This window comes from Theropithecus gelada, chromosome 14 (assembly GCF_003255815.1).
Source record: "Theropithecus gelada isolate Dixy chromosome 14, Tgel_1.0, whole genome shotgun sequence".
NCBI lineage: Eukaryota > Metazoa > Chordata > Mammalia > Primates > Cercopithecidae > Theropithecus > Theropithecus gelada.
In genome coordinates, this window is record NC_037682.1 from 16,274,256 (window position 1) to 16,297,890 (window position 23,635).

Consider the following 23,635-nt stretch of genomic DNA (forward strand, 5'->3'; position numbering starts at 1 on the left):
AAGGCTGACACTGGAATAACTGGGAGGGCTCATGGATAAAGAATATCTCCATAGACACCTTCTTACTTGGGCCAACTCAACTGTGTGGCCACGCTTTTTCCCATGCTAAAATTAGTGAGTGTATCGAAAGAGATTTCAGTGCAAAGTCCATTGAGATAAAAGATTCAGATAAGGGGCTCCGCAAAGAAACAGATGAAAGGCCACCTAAGAAATGCTCAATAAATGTGGTGGGTAGAGAAATGAGTGGAAGCTGGGATCGCTGTCCTGCGAGCAACCACAAGGTGGCGCTGGGTGCTCAGCAATGAGATTCCTGCCTCCAGGGACTTGGCTCAACTTTTTTCTTATCAATGTTAGCTTATTAAAAAAACAAAACAAAACAACAGTCTCTTTCTAGTCCATAATTTTCCTTAATAAAACAGGGTAACATTTTCCCTTTCGTATGTTGTCTTTACAGGGTGACATGCTTGAGGAAGAGTGATGAATAATACTGAGGATGATTCAACGTCTCTTGGTTTTACTTCTGCACCACCCAAAGAGAAAATAGTAAGACAAGAACATTTCTTTTTCTATATCAGTGTCATAATATGTATTATTACAGTGCGGTGTAACCACATGTCAGAAGATAATGCGTAGCTGAAAACACTCAACTAGGTGGAGGGGCTGAGGCCTTAATTCTCCGAGACTGGGACCTGTGCTGGGTTCTAGGGCCTGTTCAACATCAGAATCATCAGCTGGGCAAGTTCCTTTTGCTAAGGGTTCTTCTAGCTCCTGAGCCATAAGGTTCTGGGGTAGACAATTCCAGATGCCACAGGGCCCTGGAAGAAGGAGAGAGGTTGGGCTTAGGTGGGCTCTCTGGGATCTCAGGCTGCTGGGTCTGCATCCCGGTGGCAGGGCTGGCAGCCAGCGCTGGGACTCCTGGTGCTTAGGGGGAGGTGAAAGCTGAGTAGCAGCTCATCTCCACCAGAGGTCAGCATCACCGAGCCGTCAGAGGCACAGCAGCCAAACAGCCAGGCTCAGGAGGCAGCTCCGTGCTTGAGCTGGCCCACCCATGTCCAGTTCTTCTTTCCACCTTGCCAACCATCCTTAGGCCCTGAGCAGTCCTAAGAGTGGGAGATGCTGTAGCACTAGTGTTGTGCCTTTTTGGCAAGGGTAGATTGCCGCTGGACCCTGGGACTGGTGGGTCTTTCATCAGCAGAGCCCCGCATCAGCAGAGCACCCGGGGCAGCCACCTCTCTGTGCTCACGCAAAGTTGTTGACTAACCCACTGGCTTCTGTCAAAACCTCGGGCAGGCAGGGCAGTGCGTTCCACACTTCAAGGAACTAAGATGGAAAATATCATTAAAGAAGAGGAATAAGAAAAAAATATGACTTTACAAACTGTTTAAGATTTGGAACTGTCTACCATGGTAGTAAAGACTGCAGATGCTCTCTCTAATCAGCTCTCCTAGGTCTGAATCCCATCTCCAATACTGAGAAATGGAGAGACTTAGACTAGTTTCTTATTGTTTTGCCTCTCAGTTTCTACATCTGTAAACTGTGAATATTATCATTCCCATTTGTCACTATTGATCCTCTCTACCTATTGGGTTATTGTGGGGATTAAATGAGATGACTGTAATAGGCAATGTTAACTGAGCATTCGCCCTGTGCCAGGCACGGACCTAAGTCTGGTATCTAAGCCTAGTATCTCATAATTCTGACAATGTTGTGTACGGTTACCCCTATTTTATAGTTGATGAAACTGAGGCTTCATATACTAGCAGAACTAGTGTTTGAAACTAGTCATTTTTGCTTCCAGGGTTTACTTTTTAAATCATGGTCCTTCACTAAAACAGTGCCTGCTGATGTGGAGTAAGCACTTAATAAATAAGAGCCATTATTATTATTATTATTATTTATTTTGTTTTCAGTTCTGGGATACATGTACAGAACATGCAGGTTTGTTACATAAGCATACATGTGACACGGTGGTTTGCTGCACCTATCAACCCGTCGTCAAGGTTTTAAGCTCTGCATGCATTAGGTATTTGACCTAATGCTCTCCCACCCCTTGTCCCCCAACCCCCACCAGGCCCTGATGTGTGATGTTCCCCTCCCTGTGTCCATGTGTCCTCATTGTTCAACTCCCACTTATGAGTGAGAACATGCTGTGTTTGGTTTTCTGTTCCTGAGTTAGTTTGCTGAGAATGATGGTTTCCAGCTTCATTCGTGTCCCTGCAAAGGACATGAACTCATTCTTTTTTATGGCTGCATAGTATTCCATGGTGCATATGTGCCACATTTTCTTTATCCAGTCTATCATTGAGGGGCATTTGGGTTGGTTACAAGTCTTTGCTATTGTAAATAGTTACTAGTGTTATTCACTACTATTGTTATTGCCATTATTATGGAGTCATTCATGGCTTGATCTTTATGTCTACAGGTTGATGAGTAATTAGAAACATGCTGGTTTTACAAATTATCTTTTTATCATCATAGCTGTGAACCCCTGTGAATTTTTCTCCACTCAGTCTCACTGTCCTTCAGACAGGTGGAGAGAGCAGGATCCATCTACGAGATTTCTGTGCCGTCCCCCTTCACCGAAGCAACAGCAGGTCATATCTGAATGCAGAAGCAAGACCTTGTGCTGGGAAAACACAACCTGGCTGTAGAGCTCTCAGGCTTCTAGAGTCAAAGCCAAGGGTTCAAATCCTCTCTCTGTTACTCAGAAGCCAGATGGTCCTGAGCCAGTGAAGTAACTCTCCCAACCTCAGTTTACAAATCTATAAGATGGGGATCATAATGTAAAAGATGGCATTAAAACTTCCATTGGGAAAAAGCATTTGAGTGTGCTTACACACTGCCTGGTAGTAAACTTTACCTATTAGGATGCAATACACTACCTATTACTACGGGAGTAATAGTAAGAGACTACTACCTGCGTTGGGTATCTAAGCCTAGTATCTCATAGTTCTGACAATGCTATATTCAGTTACCCCTGTTTTATAGCTGATGAAACTGAAGCTTCATATACTAGCAGAACCAGGATTTAAAACCAGGCCTTTTTGCTTCCAGAGTTTACTTTTTAAAATCATGGTCCTTCACTAGAACAGTGCCTGCTGACATGGAGTAAACACTTAATAAATAAGAGTCATTCCTATTATTATTATTATTATTATTTGTTTGTTTGTTGGTGACAAACTACCTGTGATTGGAAAATTGGAATTGGAGTCCTCTCCTTAATATGGGCCTTTGGTCTGAAAAACTGCACCTGTTTCCTAATGAACCTACCCATTCTAACCTGTCCTCAAAGATGCCTCCAGAGTGAGCATCCTAAGGCTTAGGTATGATCCTTCAGCTCAGCACTATCCAATAGGGATATAACAGAAGTTACATATGTGATTTTAATTTTCCTAGTAGACACATTAAAAAAGTAAACGAGGCTGGGCACGGAGGCTCACTCCTGTAATCTCAGCACTTTGGGAGGCCGATGTGGGCAGATCACTTGAGGTCAGGATTTTTAGCCCAGCCTGGTCAATATGGCAAATATATCTATGTCTCTACCAAAAATACAGAAATTTTCCAGGCATGATGGCACATACCTGTAATCCTAGCTACTCGGGAGGCTGAGGCAGGAGAATCTCTTGAACCTGGGGGGCGGAGGTTGCAATGAGCTGAAATCACACCACTGCACTCCAGCCTGGGTGACAGAGCAAGACTCTGTCTCAAAAAAAATTAAAAAATAAGTAAAGGAAACAAAAAAAGTAGACTTCATTTTAACAATGTACTTACTTTAATATATCCAAAATGTTATCATTTGGACATGCAATCAATAGAAAAAATTACTCTTTTTTTTTTTTTTGATACGGAGTCTCGCTCTGTGGCCCAGGCTGGAGTGCAGTGGCCGGATCTCAGCTCACTGCAAGCTCCGCCTCCCAGGTTCACACCATTCTCCTGCCTCAGCCTCCCGAGTAGCTGGGACTACAGGTGCCCGCCACCTAGTTTTTTGTATTTTTTAGTAGAGACGGGGTTTCACCGTGTTAGCCAGGATGGTATCGATCTCCTGACCTCGTGATCCACCCGTTTCGGCCTCCCAAAGTGCTGGGATTACAGGCTTGAGCCACTGCGCCCGGCCCCGAAAAAATTACTAATGAGATATATTACATTCTGTTTTCATACTAAGTCTTTGACACCCAGTGTGTGTTCTACACCTGCAGTGCCCCTCCATCTGCCTCGCCACGTTTCTGGCCCTCCATAGCCACACGTGGTGAGTGGCTCGCCCACTGCACAGTGCAGGGTTAGCTCTTCAGCAGCCCCTTATCAGCAGCAAAACGGCATGTGCTGATTTTCCTAGCCTTATGTCACTTTAGTCCTAGGACATTTTACATTTTTTCTTTCTTTTCTTTTCTTTTTTTTTTTTGGGGGGGTGGAGTCTTGCTCTGTTGCACAGGTTGGCTTGAAGTGGCACAATCTCGGCTCACTGCAACCTCCGCCTCCCAGGTTTAAGCAATTCTCTGTCTCAGCCTCCCAAGTAGCTGGGATTACAGGCGCCCACCACCACACCGAGCTAATTTTTGTATTTTTAGTAGAGATGGGGTTTCACCATCTTGGCCAGGCTAGTCTTGAACTCCTGACCTTGTGATCTACCCGCCTTGGCCTCCCAAATGCTGGGATTACAGGCGTGAGCCACCACACCTGGCCTTCAATTCTTCCTTTTGCATCTTTGCATCTTGGCCGGCATCTTTCTGTCCACACGGCATTCTTTGCACGCTCTCTCCTTTACCTTGCTGAATCCTTATAGCAGTCCTGGGGCAGTAGATATTCTAGTGACTCCCATTTTACAGATGAGAAAACCGAGACTTGAAATGATCACACTCCTTGGTGCTCCATGGCAAAGTGACTGGTAAGTGGCTACCTGACTCCAGCATCTTTGTTCTGAACCACTCTTCTGTGCTGAAGGTTGAATGGGCAGGGATGCCAAGACTGGAATGGGAATGTGCTGCTGGGGGCAGAATGAAGTGTCTGGTCAACAGGGGTATTCAAGAGACACCTGGCTGGTCGTCAGAGTGGGTGTGGTAGAGGGATTTCTGCACTCCATTGGGGTCAGGGATACAGGTTGAAGATGCTCGTTGCAGGTCCAGGAATCTAGGATGTTTTCCGTTCCTGGGGGAGGTTTCTGGGGCACTGTGGTCTCCAGTGCCTGTTTAGGCCCCAGGGTGGAAAGCTTGATTTTTTCTTTAGCTGTGCAAGGCTGGCCTTCCCCAAGCTCCCTTTGCCTTTGTGCAGCCTCTGGGCTAATGGCGTTGGTCTTCTCCCCTGGAGGGCCTGGCCCAGCATCCTCCCATTGTCAGTGCTGATATATATCTCATTAATGTAGACTCACTGTAAATATTTTTAGAAACACCATGTTGCTCTCCTGAAGGCTGGCAGGGCTGGGTGTGAGCCAGCCTGGTCCTGTCAGCCTCTTCCTTACCTCCTTCCTGCCTCTGCTGTACTTCCTGTCCTCACAGCCTCCTGCCCAAGTCCCTCCTCTCAGCCAAACAAAGACTTCCTCTGCACCCAACCTTTGGGGGTGGGAGGAGAAGAGAGGGTGGCATAGGGACACCTGGACAAAACCTTTTTGCTCTCCCTCCCTCGCTTTCCCCATCGGTAAGGTCAAGGGCGTGGAGTAGATCGCAGCCACAACCTTTCAGCATCAAAGGCTGTCTCGCTTGCTTTCCTGTTCTCCCCACAGTGAATCCTTTTTAAGGAAGGAGTCTGTTGATCTAACTCACCTTGTTTATAAAATCGTAATGAATTCATCTGCTCAGTTTTTATTCATCAAAGGCACACTGAGCAGCATGGCGTAGCCGGAGTCCCCACACTGACTTGTTAAAGTCCAAGCTCGCGGTGCTGCAGGGTTGTCTTGTGATAGGGTGAGAAGAATGTGCTGTTTCCACAAGATTTCATGAAATGCTGATGCTGGCCCAAGCTACTGCCTCTTTCCCCACTTCTATCCTTGAGGGCCTCTGATGTCAGCGTGGGAATCAATGGGCTAATAAAATTTTAGGCATCTTTTCTGTTCTAAGTCATGGGAATCCAGTGCCCTATCCAGATTGTACTAAGAAAGTTCTTTCTTTTTTTTTTTTTTTTTTTTTTTTTACCACAGTTTTTCTTTTTTTTTCTGGGGTTGAGTGCAATGGTGTGATCTTGGCTCACAGCAAACTCCTGGGTTCAAGCAATTCTCCCTCCTCAGCCTCCTGAGTAGCTGGGATTACAGGTGCCTACCATCACACCCAGCTAATTTTTTGTATTTTTAGTAGAGACAGGGTTTCACCATGCTGGCCAGACTGGTCTCAAACTCCTGACCTCAGGTGATCCACCTGCCTCGGTCTCCCAAAGTGCTGGGTTACAGGGGTGAGCCACTGAGACCGGCCCCTAAGGAAGTTCTGATTACTCCTGAGGTTATAGAAATGGGGGTCCTACAATCCCAGTGCATTTATTAGAGTTCACTATGTATGGGGTGCTGTGCCAAGTAATGGGGGGATGGGTGGGTAATGATCGGTAAAAGGGTGACAGGAGGTGGGTGGCAGATAAGGAAAGGCTTCCAGACTCCTGATTCTCACAGTCTAACAAATAGCCCACCAAACGGGGCTTGGTGCTGTAGTGGGGAGAATGGATTCTCATGTGATTCTGCCATTCATCAACAAGAGGGTCAGTTTATCTCCCACTTTTGATCTTTTTGGCAAGAAACCCACTTCTCCAACCACATCTGGAAGCCATAGCCCTAATTCCCAGAATCACAGGAAGCTAGACCTGGCTGACCCAATGTCCTCATGTACAGATAGGGAAACTGAGGCTCAGAGAAGGGCAAAAGCTTTCCCCAGAGTACGAAACAAGCTAGTTATTGGGGTTCAGGTAAGATATCAGTGACTCCTAAGAGACCTCCCCGATTTACACTATCTGAAAATGCCAATTTCCGTTTATTCACTGCATCATTCTCCCGTTCATCTTTCTTTGTAGTGCTTATCATTACCTGAGTTCACTGCATTTATTTAATGTTCGTTGTTTTGTTTCTGTTCCACCTCTAGAATGAAAGGGCAGGAAACCGAGGGCATAGCTTGAATTGTTCACACTGTATGGCAAGTGCCTCAAATAGAGCCTGGCACATAGTAGTTGCTCAATATTTTCTGAGCGAATGAATTAGGATGGGATTAGAACAAGAGGGTCAGTTTGTCTCCCACTTTTGGCCTTTTTGGCAAGAAACCCACTTCTCCACCCGCATTTGGATGCCATAGCCATAATTCCCAGAATCACAGAAAGCTAGAACCAGGCCAGTGAGTGAGTTTTCTTGCTGTCCCCAGAGACCAGGGAATTCTGGGAGTTTGCAGGATGGCCTTAGGGTTTGAAATAGCACCAAATGGTGGGGTTGGGGGTGGAGAGAGTTGCTGAGGGGGTTTCTGTTTTAATTATCAGAAAGCAGCTGACCATTTGTTTTTGGTCAGATAAGCTGCTAAAGTAGGGGGTGTGTGTGTGTGCATGCGTGTGTGTGTGTGTGTGTGTGTGTGTGTGTGTAAATTCCTAAGTGTGGGCTGGGCAGCCAAGTTCTATCCCGCCTGTGTCCCTGCCTTCCCTTCCCCTTTCCCTCAGATAACACCACCAGCTGTTAGGGACACAGCTGTGGCTGCCTCTCGGGAAGGAGAGAAAAAGGCGCTGTTGCCCTGGGTGAGTTCCCCAGCTGTGGAGTTCAAAGCAGACCTGTGAAGTGAGGGGGCTGGAGCGGAGAGCTAGGAGGGAGGAGGTGAGAAGTCCGGAAGGGCACAGAAAGGTACTACTTCCACTCTGGTGTCCCCAGCCCACAGCTTTGGGTAGCGTCTGGGTGAGGTCCCAGCAGAGGGGTTCAGCTTTTCCCCCCTCATCTCAAACTCTTAGAGAGATCCAATGAAGCACCCCTTCCTGTACTCCAAGCAGGATGTTTATTCAGATCTCCGATCCCACTACATACAAGCAAGCACACTCTTCTACACACCCAATGTGCATTCCTTGGGTGAATGTGTGCATTCATGGCACACTCGTGCCTACAATACACAAACATGTACACTCTTCTATACACGTTAATGCATGAACCCAGTACACATGATAGCCCACTATGCACAAGCAAGCACACTGTTCTACCTGCATGAATGCGTGCACCCAATGCACATCATACCTCATTATTCACAAGCAAGCACACGTTCTACCTGCATGAATGCGTGCACCCAATGCATATCATACCCCGCTATGCACAAGCAAGCACACGTTCTACCTGCATGAATGTGTGCACCCAATGCACACTCATATCCCCACGCACACACAAGTTCAGCCGGCTCACAAGCACCTACAGAATTCACATCCAAGTGGCCTCGTGGCACACAGAAAACTTGCATTCACAAAGCACACACAGCCAGCATGTCCCTGGGCACAGGCCAAGTCAGGCTCTGCTTTTTAGACCAGGCACAAACCTGGGGGTGGGGTGGGTGAGGGATATTGAACCACTGACTCCAGAGGTCTCCCAGAAGTCTGGGCTGTCCTCAAAGGGCACTAGCAGGTCTGGAGTGCTCTTTTGCCAGGTGTCATTCATCTCGGTCTCATCACAATGCTCTGAAGAAATCACCCGGAGAGAGAGGGCAGTTCCCCAGGAAACCTGTTCAGGCCTCTCCAGGGCAGGCCAGCTCTGGGCACCCTGACCAACAGACTTGCCTTAGCTATTGGTTTGCCCGATAGCTCAGAGTACATTTTCCTGGATCACTTTAGCAAAAGTCGCCTTGTTAATGCAGTAGAGCGGCTCTGGGGTGAAGACCCAAGTCTTTACACCCTTCTCCTGAGTGTGTTTCTATTGCTTTAATTCAACAGACTTTTACCAGGTGCCAAGTAGGGTGGGGGGCAGAAATGAAAAGAAGGTATCTGTCCTAGGCCTTGTATATGTCTAGTCTGTGAGGCCCAGGAACCACACACTTTTGAGCCCCAGGACACACACGGTTCATTTTCAGGTACTGGTCTCATTTTCCAGTCTTTCTTCTGTGTGGAATGATGCAATGTGGAACAGGGACAGATTAGATCAGGCGGGATGAGGAGTGAGCTGGCTAATTCTGCTCACTTCAGGCTGTCATTGCAGGGGGCACTCAGGTCATCTGGCTACAGCTGGCTCCTGGTTGGAGGCCGGATCTTATCAGCACTCTACCCTCTCTGGTCCCAAACGGTGGCCTCTTCCCAGCCCTGGCTTCCAATTCCCTCCCCTCTCAATGAGTCTGGTAACTAGTGAGATTAACTGCTCTTTACCCCCTCCAGGGCACAGATCCTGGAGGTCGGCAGATGAAAGCGATGGATCCATATCCTTTCCCACGGGGGTCTCCAGGCTCCTGTCTGCCTCAGCATTCCAGTGGGAACAGCTGAGGGGAGGGAGACGGGGACCTGATTTCAGGGACACTCCAAGCTCATTAGCTCCCCTCTCTCTGTATTTCTGGCTGCAAAGGGCACAGACATCTGCATCTTTCTGGGAGAATCGTGGCAGAACTGGGATCACTAGGTGTCTCAAACTTGGTCTTTCTCCTGGAATGTCCCAAGCAGTAATGTTTACTCTTAAAAGGGACATCTGTTATGACCTGACCTGAGCCAAACTGGTCCCTGCACAACTCCTAGGTCCCCTTTGATAGGTAAAGATAGCTTACCGCTGAAGAAGTCTGATGTGGCCCATGGTTAACTATTTCTACCCAGGATATAATGTCAGGATATAATGAAACTATTATATCAGGATATGATGAATGAATCATGATACGATGAATGAATGTTGGGATATAATGAAAACCATTCTGCCATCTGCGCAGAACTTCATTAGCCAAAAATGCAGAAGCAAGAGGCCCCAAGCAATTCCTACCCTGTGTACTGTGAGGTGGAGGGAGCCCCAGTTCTGGATCCTATTGGGTGTCCCAGCCCCCACTCTGCAGAATGCCAAGATTCCAGAGGCAGAATCCTGTTAGCTTTCTAGCTGGCACCAGGCAACCAGGAATTCTCTTTGGCAATGGCTAGATCCAGGGTGGCTTCTGAATCAAGTCTATGGTGCTAACCCTAAGTGTACAGATTATTATCTGCAGGATTCTTAGGCCCTGTCTAATCAATGTGAGACGTGTCTCTAAATAGTCAATCTATTTAAAATCTCACCCGGGAGAACTTATTTTAAGGTAAATTACAGGTATCCTAGCATCACCCTACATTTCTGTAATGCTTAACAGATGACACACCCCTCAGTTTCAAAAGGATTGGGCGTTTTTCTTTGGGAGCATGGTGGTTTAGTCCGTGGCCTCAAGACAGCTGTGGTTCAAATTCTGGCTCATTACTGCTGGGTGATCTTGGCTAAGTTGCTTCACCTCTGCGTGCCTCAGTTTCCTCATCTGTAAATTGAGGCTAATGAGAGCACCTGCCTCCTAATGTTGTTTTGATGATAAAAAGAGATACTAATACATATATGTAGAATGTATACAATGTTTAGAAGAATGCCTGGGACACAGTGAGTGAGTAACATGTAGTCCTCATGAGAAACACCAAGATATTCATCACTTCACATTGCATTTAGGTGAAGGTCACGGGATCTTTCTAATCTCTCTCTGCAGCCTTCTCTCCTCTATCTCCCCACTGCACTCTAAGGCTTTTTCAATCTTTGCATTTTATGTCTCCTCCTCCTGGCCCATCCTCTCAGTTCTTCTGCTGCCTTCTATTCTTGGCAAGCTCCTGTGTAAAGAACACAAACTCGGGGGCCAAAAACATGTTTTACTTACCATGGTCTGTGCTTTTTTTTTGAAATGATCATTGATTTCCAAAATTTACAAGTATGAACATTTCTTACAAAAATCCGTCATTTGAAAATGTCTTGGAAAAATCCTAAGACACAGTCATGCTGGGGTCCAGCTTTCTGCATGGTAACCAGAGACTAGAGCTGAAGAGGCCTCCCTGTGATGGAATGGGCACCCTCCAGTTTGCCACAGTCTTTACCATTCTCTATTGTCTCAAACTGCACTCTTGGCCTGTTTTTTTTTTTTTTTTTTTTTGCAGGTATTTGAATTTGAGTTCCCTGATCTCTGCATATGATTTTCTGATCCACTTTCCCTCCAGACAATGGACTCCAGCTTTCGTAGTAACTTAAGAAAAATATATATCGTGAGACAGGGTCTTGGCTATGTTGTTCACGCTAGTCTTGAACTCCTGGGCTCCAGCGATCTTCCTGCCTTGGCCTCCCAAAGTGCTGGGATTATAGGCATGAGCCACCTTGCCTGGCCAATTCCAGCTTTTGTAAGTCTTTTGCCTTGGATGTGGTTAAGGCTCAGCTCCTGCTTTTGTTCCATCTCACTATTACCCAACTTTAGGTGGTGGAAAGGGTGCGTATTTTTAAAAAATCTTACGTCGTGCATCTTCCTTCCTTCCTTCCTTCCTTCCTTCCTTCCTTCCTTCCTTCCTTCCTTCCTTCCTTCCTTCCTTCCTTCCTTCCTTCCTTCCTAGAGGTCCTGGAGAGGTGATGAGATGGGGCAAAGTGAGCTTCTACAGAACTTTCCCCACAGCATCCTCCAGTGACTGCGTCTCTTTCTAGAGACCCCCCTCCTCTAGCTCAACTTCCTGACCCCCTGTGGTCTTATACAAACCTCTTGGTCCACGGAGGATAGTAAAAACCTGAGAACTGAAATGTATCCAAGTTCTCGCCACGTAGTAATTCATACACTCCTTCTTCCACCTATGGATTCCCCTTTTCCCTCACACGTTACGTCATCCATCCACTTACTCACTCATCAGCCATTCACCGGGCCGGCAGGGCAAGGTGGCTCATGCCTGTAATTCCAGCACTTTGGGAGGCCGAGGTGGGTGGGTCCTCTGAGGTCAGGAGTTTGAGACTAGCCTGGCCAATATAGTGAAACCCCGTCTCTACTAAAAAAACAAAAAAATTAGTCTGTAATCCCAGCTACTGGGGAGGCCGAGGCGGGAGAACCGCTTGAACCCGGGAGGCAGAGGTTGCAGTGAGCCGAGATTGCAGTGTTGCACTCCAGCCTGGGCAACAAGAGTGAAACTCTGTCTAAACAAACAAACAAACAAACAAACAGCCTTTCACCTACGACATGCCAGGTACTGTGTTATGTTCGTGCTTGGAGAAGAAGAAAAGCAAACAATCAACTGTAGCAGAATTCACTTTATTTCCTTGGGCAAAACATTGACCTTGTTGGGCCTTTGTTTCCTACAGATTTAATGACTTGTTTAGAGATAATTTTGTCCTGGATTTCTTCCATCCTGTGACTACCTTCAACCTTCAAAAGCATCCTGTGCCATCTGCAAACTGCAAACTGCAGTCTACACTAGTGTAGGGGGATTTCTCTAGAAACCACAGAAGTTCTCAAGGGAGGGTCAAAGCCAAGGGGTAGCGAAAGATGAAGCCAGAGGCAAAGTAGGAGAAGACCCTCCTGTGACACCTGGTCTGGGTGGGGGCTGGGGGTGCAGGAAGGGAGCCAGGGGGCCAGACCTGCCTGCTAGGAGGGCCTGCCAGATGCCCTGACGATCCTGCGAAATCTTACACCCTCTTTGCTCCCTACCAGCCCTGGCTCCAGCTCAGGCTGGATTGCAATCTGCATAATGTGTCCCATTTAGATTGGATGGGAGGGGGTGAGAACAGGAGGGCGGAGAGCACTGAGGAGGGAGTGCCCTGAAGGGCAGGCAGGAAGTGGTGGCCAGAGGAAAGTGGAGGGATGGAGGCTGGGGTGAAGGTGGGTGGCAACCAGAAGGGGGAGGCGGGGCCAGGAGAGCAGACTTGCAAAACCACAGATAATGTTCAGCCCAGCACAGTAGGGGTCAATTTGGTCCACTTGCTCAGTGACAAAAAAAAAAAAAAAAAAGTGGGCTGTCACTTAAAGATTTTGACTCACAAGAGAGGGGCTGGTCTGGAGGTGGGAGGAGGGAGTGACGAGTCAAGGAGGAGACAGGGACGCAGGAGGGTGCAAGGAAGTGTCTTAACTGAGACGGGGGCAAGGCAGGAGAGGGTGGAGGAAATTCTGCAGGAGACAGGCTTCCTCCAGGGTCTGCAGAACCCAGAGGCAGCTCCTCCTGAGTGCTGGGAAGGACTCTGGCCATCTTCAGCCCTTCTTACCCTCTGAGGCTCAAGCCAGAAATTCAGGCTGCTTGCAGAGTGGGTGACAGAGCCACGGAACTGGTGTCCCTGGGACCCCCTGCCCGTCTTCTCTCCACTCCCCAGCATGGAGGAAGGTGGTGATTTTGACAACTACTATGGGGCAGACAACCAGTCTGAGTGTGAGTACACAGACTGGAAATCCTCGGGGGCCCTCATCCCTGCCATCTACATGTTGGTCTTCCTCCTGGGCACCACGGGCAACGGTCTGGTGCTCTGGACCGTGTTTCGGAGCAGCCGGGAGAAGAGGCGCTCAGCTGATATCTTCATCGCTAGCCTGGCAGTGGCTGACCTGACCTTTGTGGTGACGCTGCCCCTGTGGGCTACCTACACGTACCGGGACTATGACTGGCCCTTTGGGACCTTCTCCTGCAAGCTCAGCAGCTACCTCATCTTTGTCAACATGTACGCCAGCGTCTTCTGCCTCACCGGCCTCAGCTTCGACCGCTACCTGGCCATCGTGAGGCCAGTGGCCAACGCTCGGCTGAGGCTGCGGGTCAGCGGGGCCGTGGCCACGGCGGTCCTGTGGGTGCTGGCCGCCCTCCTGGCCATGCCCGTGATGGTGTTCCGCACCACCGGGGACCTGGAGAACACCACCAAGGTGCAGTGCTACATGGACTACTCCATGGTGGCCACTGTGAGCTCGGATTGGGCCTGGGAGGTGGGCCTGGGGGTCTCGTCCACCACCGTGGGCTTCGTGGTGCCCTTCACCATCATGCTGACCTGTTACTTCTTCATCGCCCAAACCATCGCTGGCCACTTCCGCAAGGAGCGCATCGAGGGCCTGCGGAAGCGGCGCCGGCTGCTCAGCATCATCGTGGTGCTGGTGGTGACCTTTGCCCTGTGCTGGATGCCCTACCACCTGGTGAAGACGCTGTACATGCTGGGCAGCCTGCTGCACTGGCCCTGTGACTTTGACCTCTTCCTCATGAACGTCTTCCCCTACTGCACCTGCATCAGCTACGTCAACAGCTGCCTCAACCCTTTCCTCTATGCCTTCTTCGATCCCCGCTTCCGCCAGGCCTGCACCTCCATGCTCTGCTGTGGCCAGAGCAGATGTGCGGGCACCTCCCACAGCAGCAGTGGGGAGAAGTCAGCCAGCTACTCTTCGGGGCACAGCCAGGGGCCTGGCCCCAACATGGGCAAGGGTGGAGAACAGATGCACGAGAAATCCATCCCCTACAGCCAGGAGACCCTTGTGGTTGACTAGGGCCGGGAGTGGAGAGAAGCCTGGTGCCCTCGGCCCTCCCCAGCCTTTGCCCTTGCTTTCTGAAAATCAGGTAGTGTGGCTACTCCTTCTCCTATGCACATCCTTTAACTGCCCCCTGACTCCTGCCCCGCCCTGTCCTCCTCTACTGCTTTATTCCTTCTCAGAGGTTTGTGGTTTAGGGGAAAGAGACTGGGCACTACGGACCTGACCTTGCACAAGCCATTTAATCTCACTCAGCCTCAGTTTCTCCATTGGTATGAAATGGGGGAAGGTCATATTGATCTTAAAATGTTGAAGCCTCAGTCTGGACTCAATAAAAGCTTGTTTCCCTCCGCTGCTTTCTTAGATCTGCAACTGTCTTTTCTCTCTCCTTTCCTTGTAGTTTTTCACCCCAACACTCTCTGCAGCTGTCGCTCCTCATCCCTGCCTTCTGGCACCAATCCCCTCCTATAGCTCATCCCCCCTCCGTCCATCCCTCCTTCTCCCCTGTCTACGTTCTTGTTCTGAAGGGCTACTAAGGGTTAAGGATCCCAAAGCTTGCAGAGACTGACCCTGTGTAAGCTCTCTATCCTGTTTTCTGAGTGTGAGGCAGGGAATGGGCTGGGGTGGTGGTGGGCTGTGTGTCAGCAGGTAATTAGCACTCCAGCCCTTAGATATGGGAGCTCCAGAGCTTGCCCTAAAATTGGATCACTTCCTTGTCATTTTGGGCACTAGGGCTAGGGTGATTCCTGCAGTTCCCCCATGGCACCACATCACTGACTAGATATGCTTTCTCCAAATTGTCCGCAGACCCTTTCATCCTTCCTCTATTTTCTATGGGAATTGGAAGGCAGCAGGGCTGATGAATGGATGTACTCCTTGGTTTCATTATGTGAGTGGGGAGTTGGGAAGGGAAACGAGAGAGAGAGGATGGAGGGGTGTCTGCATTTAGTCCAGACACTGCTTGGCTCACTCCCCAAGTCCTTCTGTCTCTGACTTCCTGCAGAACTGTGAGCTGAAGGTTTTCCTCGTCTCCCCATCTTACCCCATCACGCTGATTTCTTTCTTGGGCACTAGTACTACTTGGTGCCAAGAGTCATGTTGTTTGGGATGGAGATGCCTGCCTCGCCTCTGTGTGTTGTACTTACATGTCTATATGGACAAGCCTGGCGTGAACAGCAGTGTGCCTGGATCATTTGGACGAACCTCCCCCCACCCCCCACCCCCCACTCCACTGCATCTCTGCTGTTCACACATTACCCTTGGCAGGGGGTGGTGGGGGGCAGGCACACACTGAGGCAATGAAGAATGTAGAATAAAAATGAGTCCATCCCCCTACTGGATTTGGGGGCTCCAACGGCTGGTCCGTGCTTTAGGAGAGAAGTTAATGTTTGCACCAGGCTTCCTGTAGGGAGGTTCCTCCCCAAAGCAGCTGGCGCCAAGGCTTGGGGGTGTCCTACTGAGCTGGGTTCCCGCTCCTTCTTGGGCTCCATGAAGGAAGTAAGAGGCTGGTTGAGAGCTTCCCTTGGCCCCTTTCTGGTGCCTCCCCACCTGGCTTCAAATTTATGAGCATTGCCCTCATCATCCTTTCTTGTTCCAGGGTCAGTGGTCCTCTTCCTAAGGAGGTCTGCTTGCCATGGGCCAAAAGGCACTGGGTGGGTTTTTTTCTCTTCCTACCTTCAGGATTGGACCTCTTGGCTTCTACTGGATTGGGGATCTGGGAATAGAGACTGTGATGGGGCAGATGGCATGATGTCTACACTGCCAGAGAGACCGTGAGGATGAGATTAATAGTGGGGCCTTTGTGAGCTAGAGGCGGGGAGTGTCTATTCCGGGTTTTGTTCTTGGAGGACTGTAAAAGTGAAAGACAAGACATGAGCGATGGAGATAAGAAAAGCCCAGCTTGATATGAATGGACATCTTGACCCTCCCTGGAATGGCGCCGGCTCTGGGGGCAGAGTGAGGAGGAGAGGGGAAGGGCTCCTTACAGCCTAGTCTCCCCATCTTAAGACAGCATCTTCCACAGAGTCACCTCCTCTGCCCAGAGCTGCCCTCAGAGCATCCAGTGAACACTGGAAGAGGCTTCTAGAAGGGAAGAAGTTGTCCCTCTGAGGCCCCCGTGGGTGACCTGCAGAGACTTCCTGCCTGGGACTCATCTGTGATCTGGGACAGAAGCAGAGGAGGCTGGCTGCTGTGATAACCCCTGACCTCCCCCAGTGCCTTCTTCAGAATGTCTGCGCTGTCTTCTGACCCTGTTAGTCACTGTGGTTCATCAAATAAAACTGTTTGTGCAACTGCTGTGTCCAAAGCCTCTTCTCATGAAAGTGTCTTGGGATAACCTCCAGCTTGCAAATGTTTCAGCATGGTGAGGGGGAAGCCGTCAAGAGAAGTGGGAGCTAAAAGGAGGGGGTGAAGTGAGGAGGGAGAGAGGATGGAGGAAATAGGCACCAGGAAAGGGAAAGGATGGGATTTAGGTGCAGAGAAGAAAAGGAAGAAAAGGAACAGGGTAGCAGCTAAGTGTTGTGCTCTGAAAAGCCACAGAACAAAAGGACGCACATTTTGGAGGCCAGAGCATAGGTCTGGGGAAAAATACTAGCATTTCTTGCCATGGAGGTAGACCTATTATTCATCTATCTATCTATCCATCCATCCATCCATCCATCCACCCACCCATCCATCCATCCATGCACCCGTCCATCTACTCATTTATGCCTTTATTCATTTATAATCTCCTATTGATTGACTCACTTAGTATCACTTGAGTAGCCGCTGAGTTTAGACCAGAAGCTTGAATCCCTGTTCTCCAATCAGAATTGCTCTGGATGCTTTTGAAAATACCCAATTCCTGGGTGTCACCCCAGACCTATGGAGTGAGACTCTCCTTGACTCACCCCAGATATTTACAATTACTAAAAACTCTTCAGATAATTTTTTGGGACAGCCAGGCTTAGGGAATCTCTATCCAGATAGATTCTGCCCAAATTAAAGTGGGCATAGAAGACCAGAGGGTCAGAACCAGAGCCAACTGGGCTTTGGTGGTCATCTATTTGGGGGAGGGAGGAAGGGGCTGCAATGATCCTGGGATTGGCGTGGTGGTGGGGCTATTCAGTCCGGAGGTGTTTGTCGTCTTCAACAATGATCTCCTGGGTATTAATAATGTTTGCAGACAATGCAAGAAAAAAATCACCATAGTAGAACTGATAGTAACAAGAGAGCTCGCATTTATGGAGTTTTGCCACTGTGCTAAGCATTTCCCAAGCATCATCTCATTTAATCCTTGCAGCCATCCTTTGAGAGGGGGCATTTTCACCTCATTTTGCTCATAACGAAGCTGAGGCTCGGAGAGGTTAGTTAGACCTCTTGACCAAGGTCACAGACTAGTAGGTGGAAGAACAGGGCTTGGAACCAGCTGAATCTGTCTGGCTCCCAAGCCCAAAGTCCACATTCTCGACCATGGTAAGGGGATGTTTCTCCCAAAGTACAAATGAGGCAGCACCAGGTGTCTGGGAAAGTGAAATCTTCTCTGTGAGATGCATGGCACACAGTGGAGAGCGAATGGGGATGGGGAGGGAAATGATGGAGAGTACCCAAAAGACGGATGGGCGGGGGAGGAGAAGGGAGAGGGAGAAAGAAGAGAGAGAGGCGAGATAATGAAGAGAAAGATAGAGACAAGGGGAGAGAGAGAGAGAGAAACAAAGTGTGGGGAGAGAGAAACAGAGGCAGAGATAGTGAAAGAGAGAGATATAGAAGCAGGGATAGAGGAATCGGGAGAGAGAAAAGAGAGGGAGAGGGAAGAGAGAGTGAATCAGGTAGACAGTGAAAGAGAAAGATAGAGACAAGGGAGGGAGAGAGAGGAGAGACACAGAGAAAGACAGAGATTGAGAAGAGAGAGAAACATAGGCAGAGATAGTGAAAGAGATAGAGATAGAGGCGGAGGGAGGGAGAGAGGAGAGACAAACAGAAGCAAAGATAGTGTAAGAGACAGAGACGGAGGGAGAGAAGGAGAAGGGAGAGGGAGAAAGAGAGAGGAAGGAGAAAGAGGCAGAAACAGTGAAAGAAAAAGAGACAGAAAGAGGAAGGGGGAGAGAAGAGAAAGGAGAGAGGGAGATTGAGAGGGAAGAGAGAGAAACAGGTGGAGAGAGTGAAAGAGAGAGAGAGAGGAGAGAGACGGGACAATGGGGAGAGAAAGAAACACAGACAAAGACAGAGACAGAGACCGTGAAAGAGAGGAAGAATGAGGAGAGAGAAATAGAGACAGAGAGAGACAGAGAGGTGAGGACATAGGTGGGAAGAAGAAACGGGGAGGCAGGGAGGGAGACTGAGGGCAGGGAATCAGTGCCTGCTCTTCCTCTTCTGAAACACACCTGGGAAAACCCTTTGGGAATTTACAACGGTAACAACAGGCTATTGGAGCTACTATTATTATTATTTTTACAGATGCTGTAAAAAACCTCAGCAAGTCTCCTGGGAAATCTGAGGTAAGCTATCCAAAACATGATACGGTTTTAGCCTTCCCTTGGCTGTGACAGCACTTACTAATTCACTGGTTAGTAAAGCACTTAGTAATTCACTTACTAATTCACACATGCCTTCATTTATTCACCCATTCATTCATGTGTTTGTTCCGCAAGTCCTTATTTATCACGTACGTGCCAAGCACTATGCTGGACGCAGGACCAAACAGTGAGCGGCCTCCAGCGGGCTCGCAGTGGGCTGGTGGAGGCAGACAGTGAAATGGGCGATTACAGCCCAGGATGTTGAGTTCTAAGGGAATGTGTGAAGTGTTCGAGGGCCTGTCATGGGGACAGTGGAATGAATCAGGCAGGGTGTCAGGGGAGACTTTACAGCCACGGTGCCTGCCTGGAGCCTGCTCTGAAGCGTGGAGTGTGAGCAGTTAGTGGAGAAAATGTTCTGGGCAGAGGAATTGTCCACGGAGAACACAGCCCCTGTGAGGAACCGGAAAGAACACTCATCCTTGTTTTTACTCACCCCCACCCCAACTCTGGGAGGTTGGCCAGTTAGAGGCACAGAGAAAATCTTGCCCAGTTCTCATGGCGTGGATGCCGAGAATACTGGGGGCTGGGACTAAAATCCAGGAATGCAGGTCTCTAGACAATTGATTGGGGGGTGTGCAGGGCTTTCTTTTCTTTTCTTTTTTTTTTTTTTTTTGTCACTTCCAGTTTCTTTCCTTCCTGGGTTTGAGCTATCTTCCTCTAAGTTATCTGCCAGGATCTCCTAACCAGGGGCTGGGAGGCCCAGGCCCTTTCACTCTGAGTTTGTTAAAAAGGGGCAGATGGATTCCGTGGGAAGATCCTCCCCAACTTCAGAAGCCGGGATGATCCCCAGTGCAATAAGCTTTAGATGTGACACACCTTCCTACCATCTCAACAGACACCCTGTCTGCATTCCAAGGAGTTCAACACTTGCAGGGCCTGATCTGGCAGGTCCAGCTCTTCTCAGTCATTGCGCAAATGCTTATAAAGTCTCCATGCACAACATTGGAGACAGACACAAAGATGTGACCCAGGGAGCTTGAAATCAAATGCACAAGAAAGGAGGTTCTCAGATGCTGAGCTCACTCTAGAAGTTTCCATTTCTAGTTAGAGTGTTGGAGTATCAGTGCAGTGCTCATTTATTTATTCACTGAATCTTGTTTTTTTTTTTTTTTTTTTTTTTTTCAGTGTCTGCTTTGTGCCTGGGACTGTCTTAGGAGCTGGAGATGCTGCCGTGAACGAGACACACCGTCCATGCCTTCATGGACCAACTAGAAGCACCTTCTAGTCTTACTTTCTCATTGAACAGAGGGGTAAACTGAGGCCCATGGTTGGGAGGGGGAAATGATTGACACATGGTCATACAGTGGGATGGTGGCAGAAGTGGGACTAGATCTCAGGTTTCTCACTGCCAGGCAAAAGCGTGTTCTGTGACTCTAGACTTAGAAAGGAGAGGGAGTCTCTTATTGAGAATACACAGGGCAAGTGGAGAGTAAGATCCATCGTGAGCCACCAACTGGGAAGCAGGAGGGCACAAAGGTGCTTGAGGATCATTTGAGGTTTTGTTAATAAACCTTTTACTGCAGAAGAGTTTTAGATTTACAGAAAAATTGCTGATAGAATACAGAGAGTCCTCATATATTCCACACCCAGTTTCCTTTACTATTAGCATCTTAGATTAGCAGGACATGCTTGCCACAATTAATGAACCCTATTGATACCTCACTATGAACCAAAGTCCATCCTTTGTTCAGACTTCCTTACTTTTTTAGCTCATGTTCTTTCTCTGTCCCAGGATCTCATGCAGAATACCACTTCACATTTAGTCATCATGTCTCAGACTTCTCTTGGCTGTGGCAGTTTCACAGGTTTTGTTTTTGATGACCTTGAAGGTTTGGAGGAGCATTGGTCAGGTATTTTGTCCCGTGTAGAAATATCTTTCTATGTCCATATATCAGGCACATGCTTGGTAATGATAAGAAGCAATACATGATATACAAGTGATTCCTGCTCTTTTGGAGTTTAACAATCAATAATAAAGTGCAGTAAGCATATTGCAGAGGAAGTACAGGATGCAGAGGGGACAAACACCCATATTCTGGTCTGCACCACAAAGGGGTCCCAAGACAGGGCTAGTGCACTGGCTCAATGCACAGGCCCACGTTCAGTTCCACAGGGGTGTAAATGTCTGGCATTCTCCTACTTCCAAAGCCACCTTAGGGTGCATTTTCTTGCCTAAATAACTGGAAACCTGAGGACATGAGACAAAGGACTATTTGTGCTCAGTGAGCATCTCCCCCGATATTGTTCTGTACTTTATTACTTAGTTGTATGGCACATCTCTTGCTACTTGAGGCTGCTTCTTACATGGACAGTGGATAGTCAGAAATGGATTCCTCAAACCTACTTGAAGTACCCCACTTAGCCAGCACCTTAGTACTCCCAGCCCCTTGTCCCCTGAGCACAGGGAACAGGTCTCTAGAAAAGCCCAGATTTGGCCACTCTGTCTGGGCTCTGTATTCCTTCTCATCTCTTCTGCTCTCTGGGCAGCTCCTCTGGACTAGGGCTACATTTATGCATAGTCAGGTGCTCAAAGGATGTTTGCTTAAATAATTGAACAACTGAATAGAGAAAGTGCAAGAGAAAAGGTGAGAAAAGCTGGTTTTGCTTACAGCAAACAAGTTGATTGCTTTTAAAACAGCCCAGAAAGATGAAGTTAAGACTGGTGCTACAAGAGACACACTGGGATTGATGAGTACTAAGATTATTAACCCCTGACCCAATTAACCCAAATGTTCTGGTTCCTAAGAGCTGCCCTCTGGGAACTCAGCGACAGAACAAAGGATGGGCTGGACCATGGTCCAGGGGCTCTTCTGATCTTCTCAGTAGAATTTCTCAAATTATGGCATTGTGGCGACCTGTTCAGGGTTCATGCTGGAAACTATGTCTTCAGGTCTCTTTGGCTGGATGATGGTTTGCAAAGCTGGTTGGCTTCCTGGGGAAGTTATTGGTGAGCCAACTGGAGCTGACACTGAGTCAAACAGTTTCTGGGAATCCATGTCTGGACATCCACTGTTCATGGAGGAAAGACTCTTGTGGTGGGGGTGGGGGATGTACCAATTGAATAGAAAATAAGATCTTGGATTTCCCCCTGTATAAAAATACTCAAGGAAAACTTCTCTTCCGTTCCCTGAGAAAATCTGGGCCACATTTAAGGGCATCCAGGAGGATTTGGCAGTCTTTCTTCTGGGTCTGGAATATGTTCCTAAGGTCACTAGGTCTTCCTGTATGATAGGGATGAAACTGCCTCTGATGATAAGAGAGGGACCCAGGGAGGTGGAGGTTGCAGTGAACCAAGATTGTGCGATTGCAGTCCAGCCTGTGTGACGCAGTGAGACTCAGTCTCAAAAAAAAAAAAAAAAAAAGAAAGAAAGAGAAAGACCCAGACTTTTACTCTACGTGGACTGGGTCTGGTCTCTGGCAGAAAAAAGACTCTGGTAGCAGGGCTGGCTAGTGACCCAGAGTCTGAGGACTGTCACTGAAACGTGCCAGGAATGAAGATAATGGATGCAACCCTTGCCCTTAGGAAAACAGATACACTAATATGGTGGTTAGCTGGCTTCCAGGATGAGACCTGGAAGCCCTTGAGGATTCTTAGGATTCAGCTGGTTGCAAGCTCTGTACTGAGGCACTGTCAGGGTCCCTGCAAGGTGGTGGTTACTTGCTGTGCAGATAATAAGCTATTTTTCTGCTTGGAAAAAGCAACACACCAATTACCAAAGGAATTGACTAAAGATAGACAATTGCAGGCTGGAGAAGGAAGTCATTCCTACTCTCATGGTTTCAGGAGCAGCTCAGTGGGCTGACGTGAGGAATGCCACATAATTGAGCTGCACAGAATTGTCCCTCCAGTCCCACTTCACTGGTAAAGAAAGTGGGGCCCCGGGACACTGGGCCATTGCTAAGTAGTGGTTGATTTGGCTGGCTTAGTTCTCTTGATTTTCAGGCCTGTTTACTTTCCACGTCACCAAGTTTCCTCCTTTCTATATTGTAGATGGCTTTGGAATTTGAAATGAAAAATGCAATTTTGAACCATCGTCTATAAGGGCTGACATTCTATGATTCTAAGAATGGCTAATGGTGGAATCTCAGGCATTAGAGCTGAAGACGGGCCTGAAAGGATAACTAGGATTTCGGTGACTTGAATGTGGAATGGGGGTGGTAGGAGGCATCCAGCCTGAGGAGACAGTGTGAAAGAGGGCAAGGAAGAGCATAGGAGGTCTGAGGAGCAGGTTGACTAGCTCATGTGTAGGGTATCCATACAAGGGAATGTGGAATAAAGGAGGAAGGATTAGACTGGGGACAAATCATGATGACTCATTCATTCGTTCATTCATTCATCAAATACTTGTTGAACATTTACCGTATGCCGCTCACTCAGCTAGCCACCGAGATTATAGTGATGAGATAGACCTTGTGTAGCTTAGCATTTTTGTAGGGAAAGATAGAAAATACACAGATACATAAACTAGCCATTTTATTAAATGGCCAGTTATGGAACACACTATGAAAGAAACAACATCTGAAGTAGAAAATAATATTAAGTACAACTTCAGAAATGGTGCTTAAGGTAGGCCATCTTGGAAGCTGACCTTTCTGTTGACATCTGAAGAATGAGAATGAGCCTGCCCTGTACAAGGGAGGCTCAGAGAGTCCCAGATGCAGAAAACAGCAAATGCAGAGACTGTGAAGCAAGAAATATCATAGTAGGTTCTGGGAAGGTTGTCAGGGCAACTGGAA

The 23,635-nt window shown here is 48.2% G+C and overlaps 1 protein-coding gene across 1 annotated transcript; it reads left to right on the plus strand.

Annotated features, from left to right (window-relative positions):
* The first annotated feature begins 12,767 nt into the window (after positions 1-12,767).
* On the plus strand, positions 12,768-16,650 carry APLNR (apelin receptor). The gene is made up of 2 exons (XM_025357767.1): positions 12,768-14,433; positions 16,369-16,650. The coding sequence occupies exon 1, from the start codon at positions 13,221-13,223 to the stop codon at positions 14,361-14,363; it is 1,143 nt and encodes a 380-aa protein (XP_025213552.1). The 5' UTR covers positions 12,768-13,220; the 3' UTR covers positions 14,364-14,433; positions 16,369-16,650.
* The last annotated feature ends 6,985 nt before the right edge of the window (positions 16,651-23,635 follow it).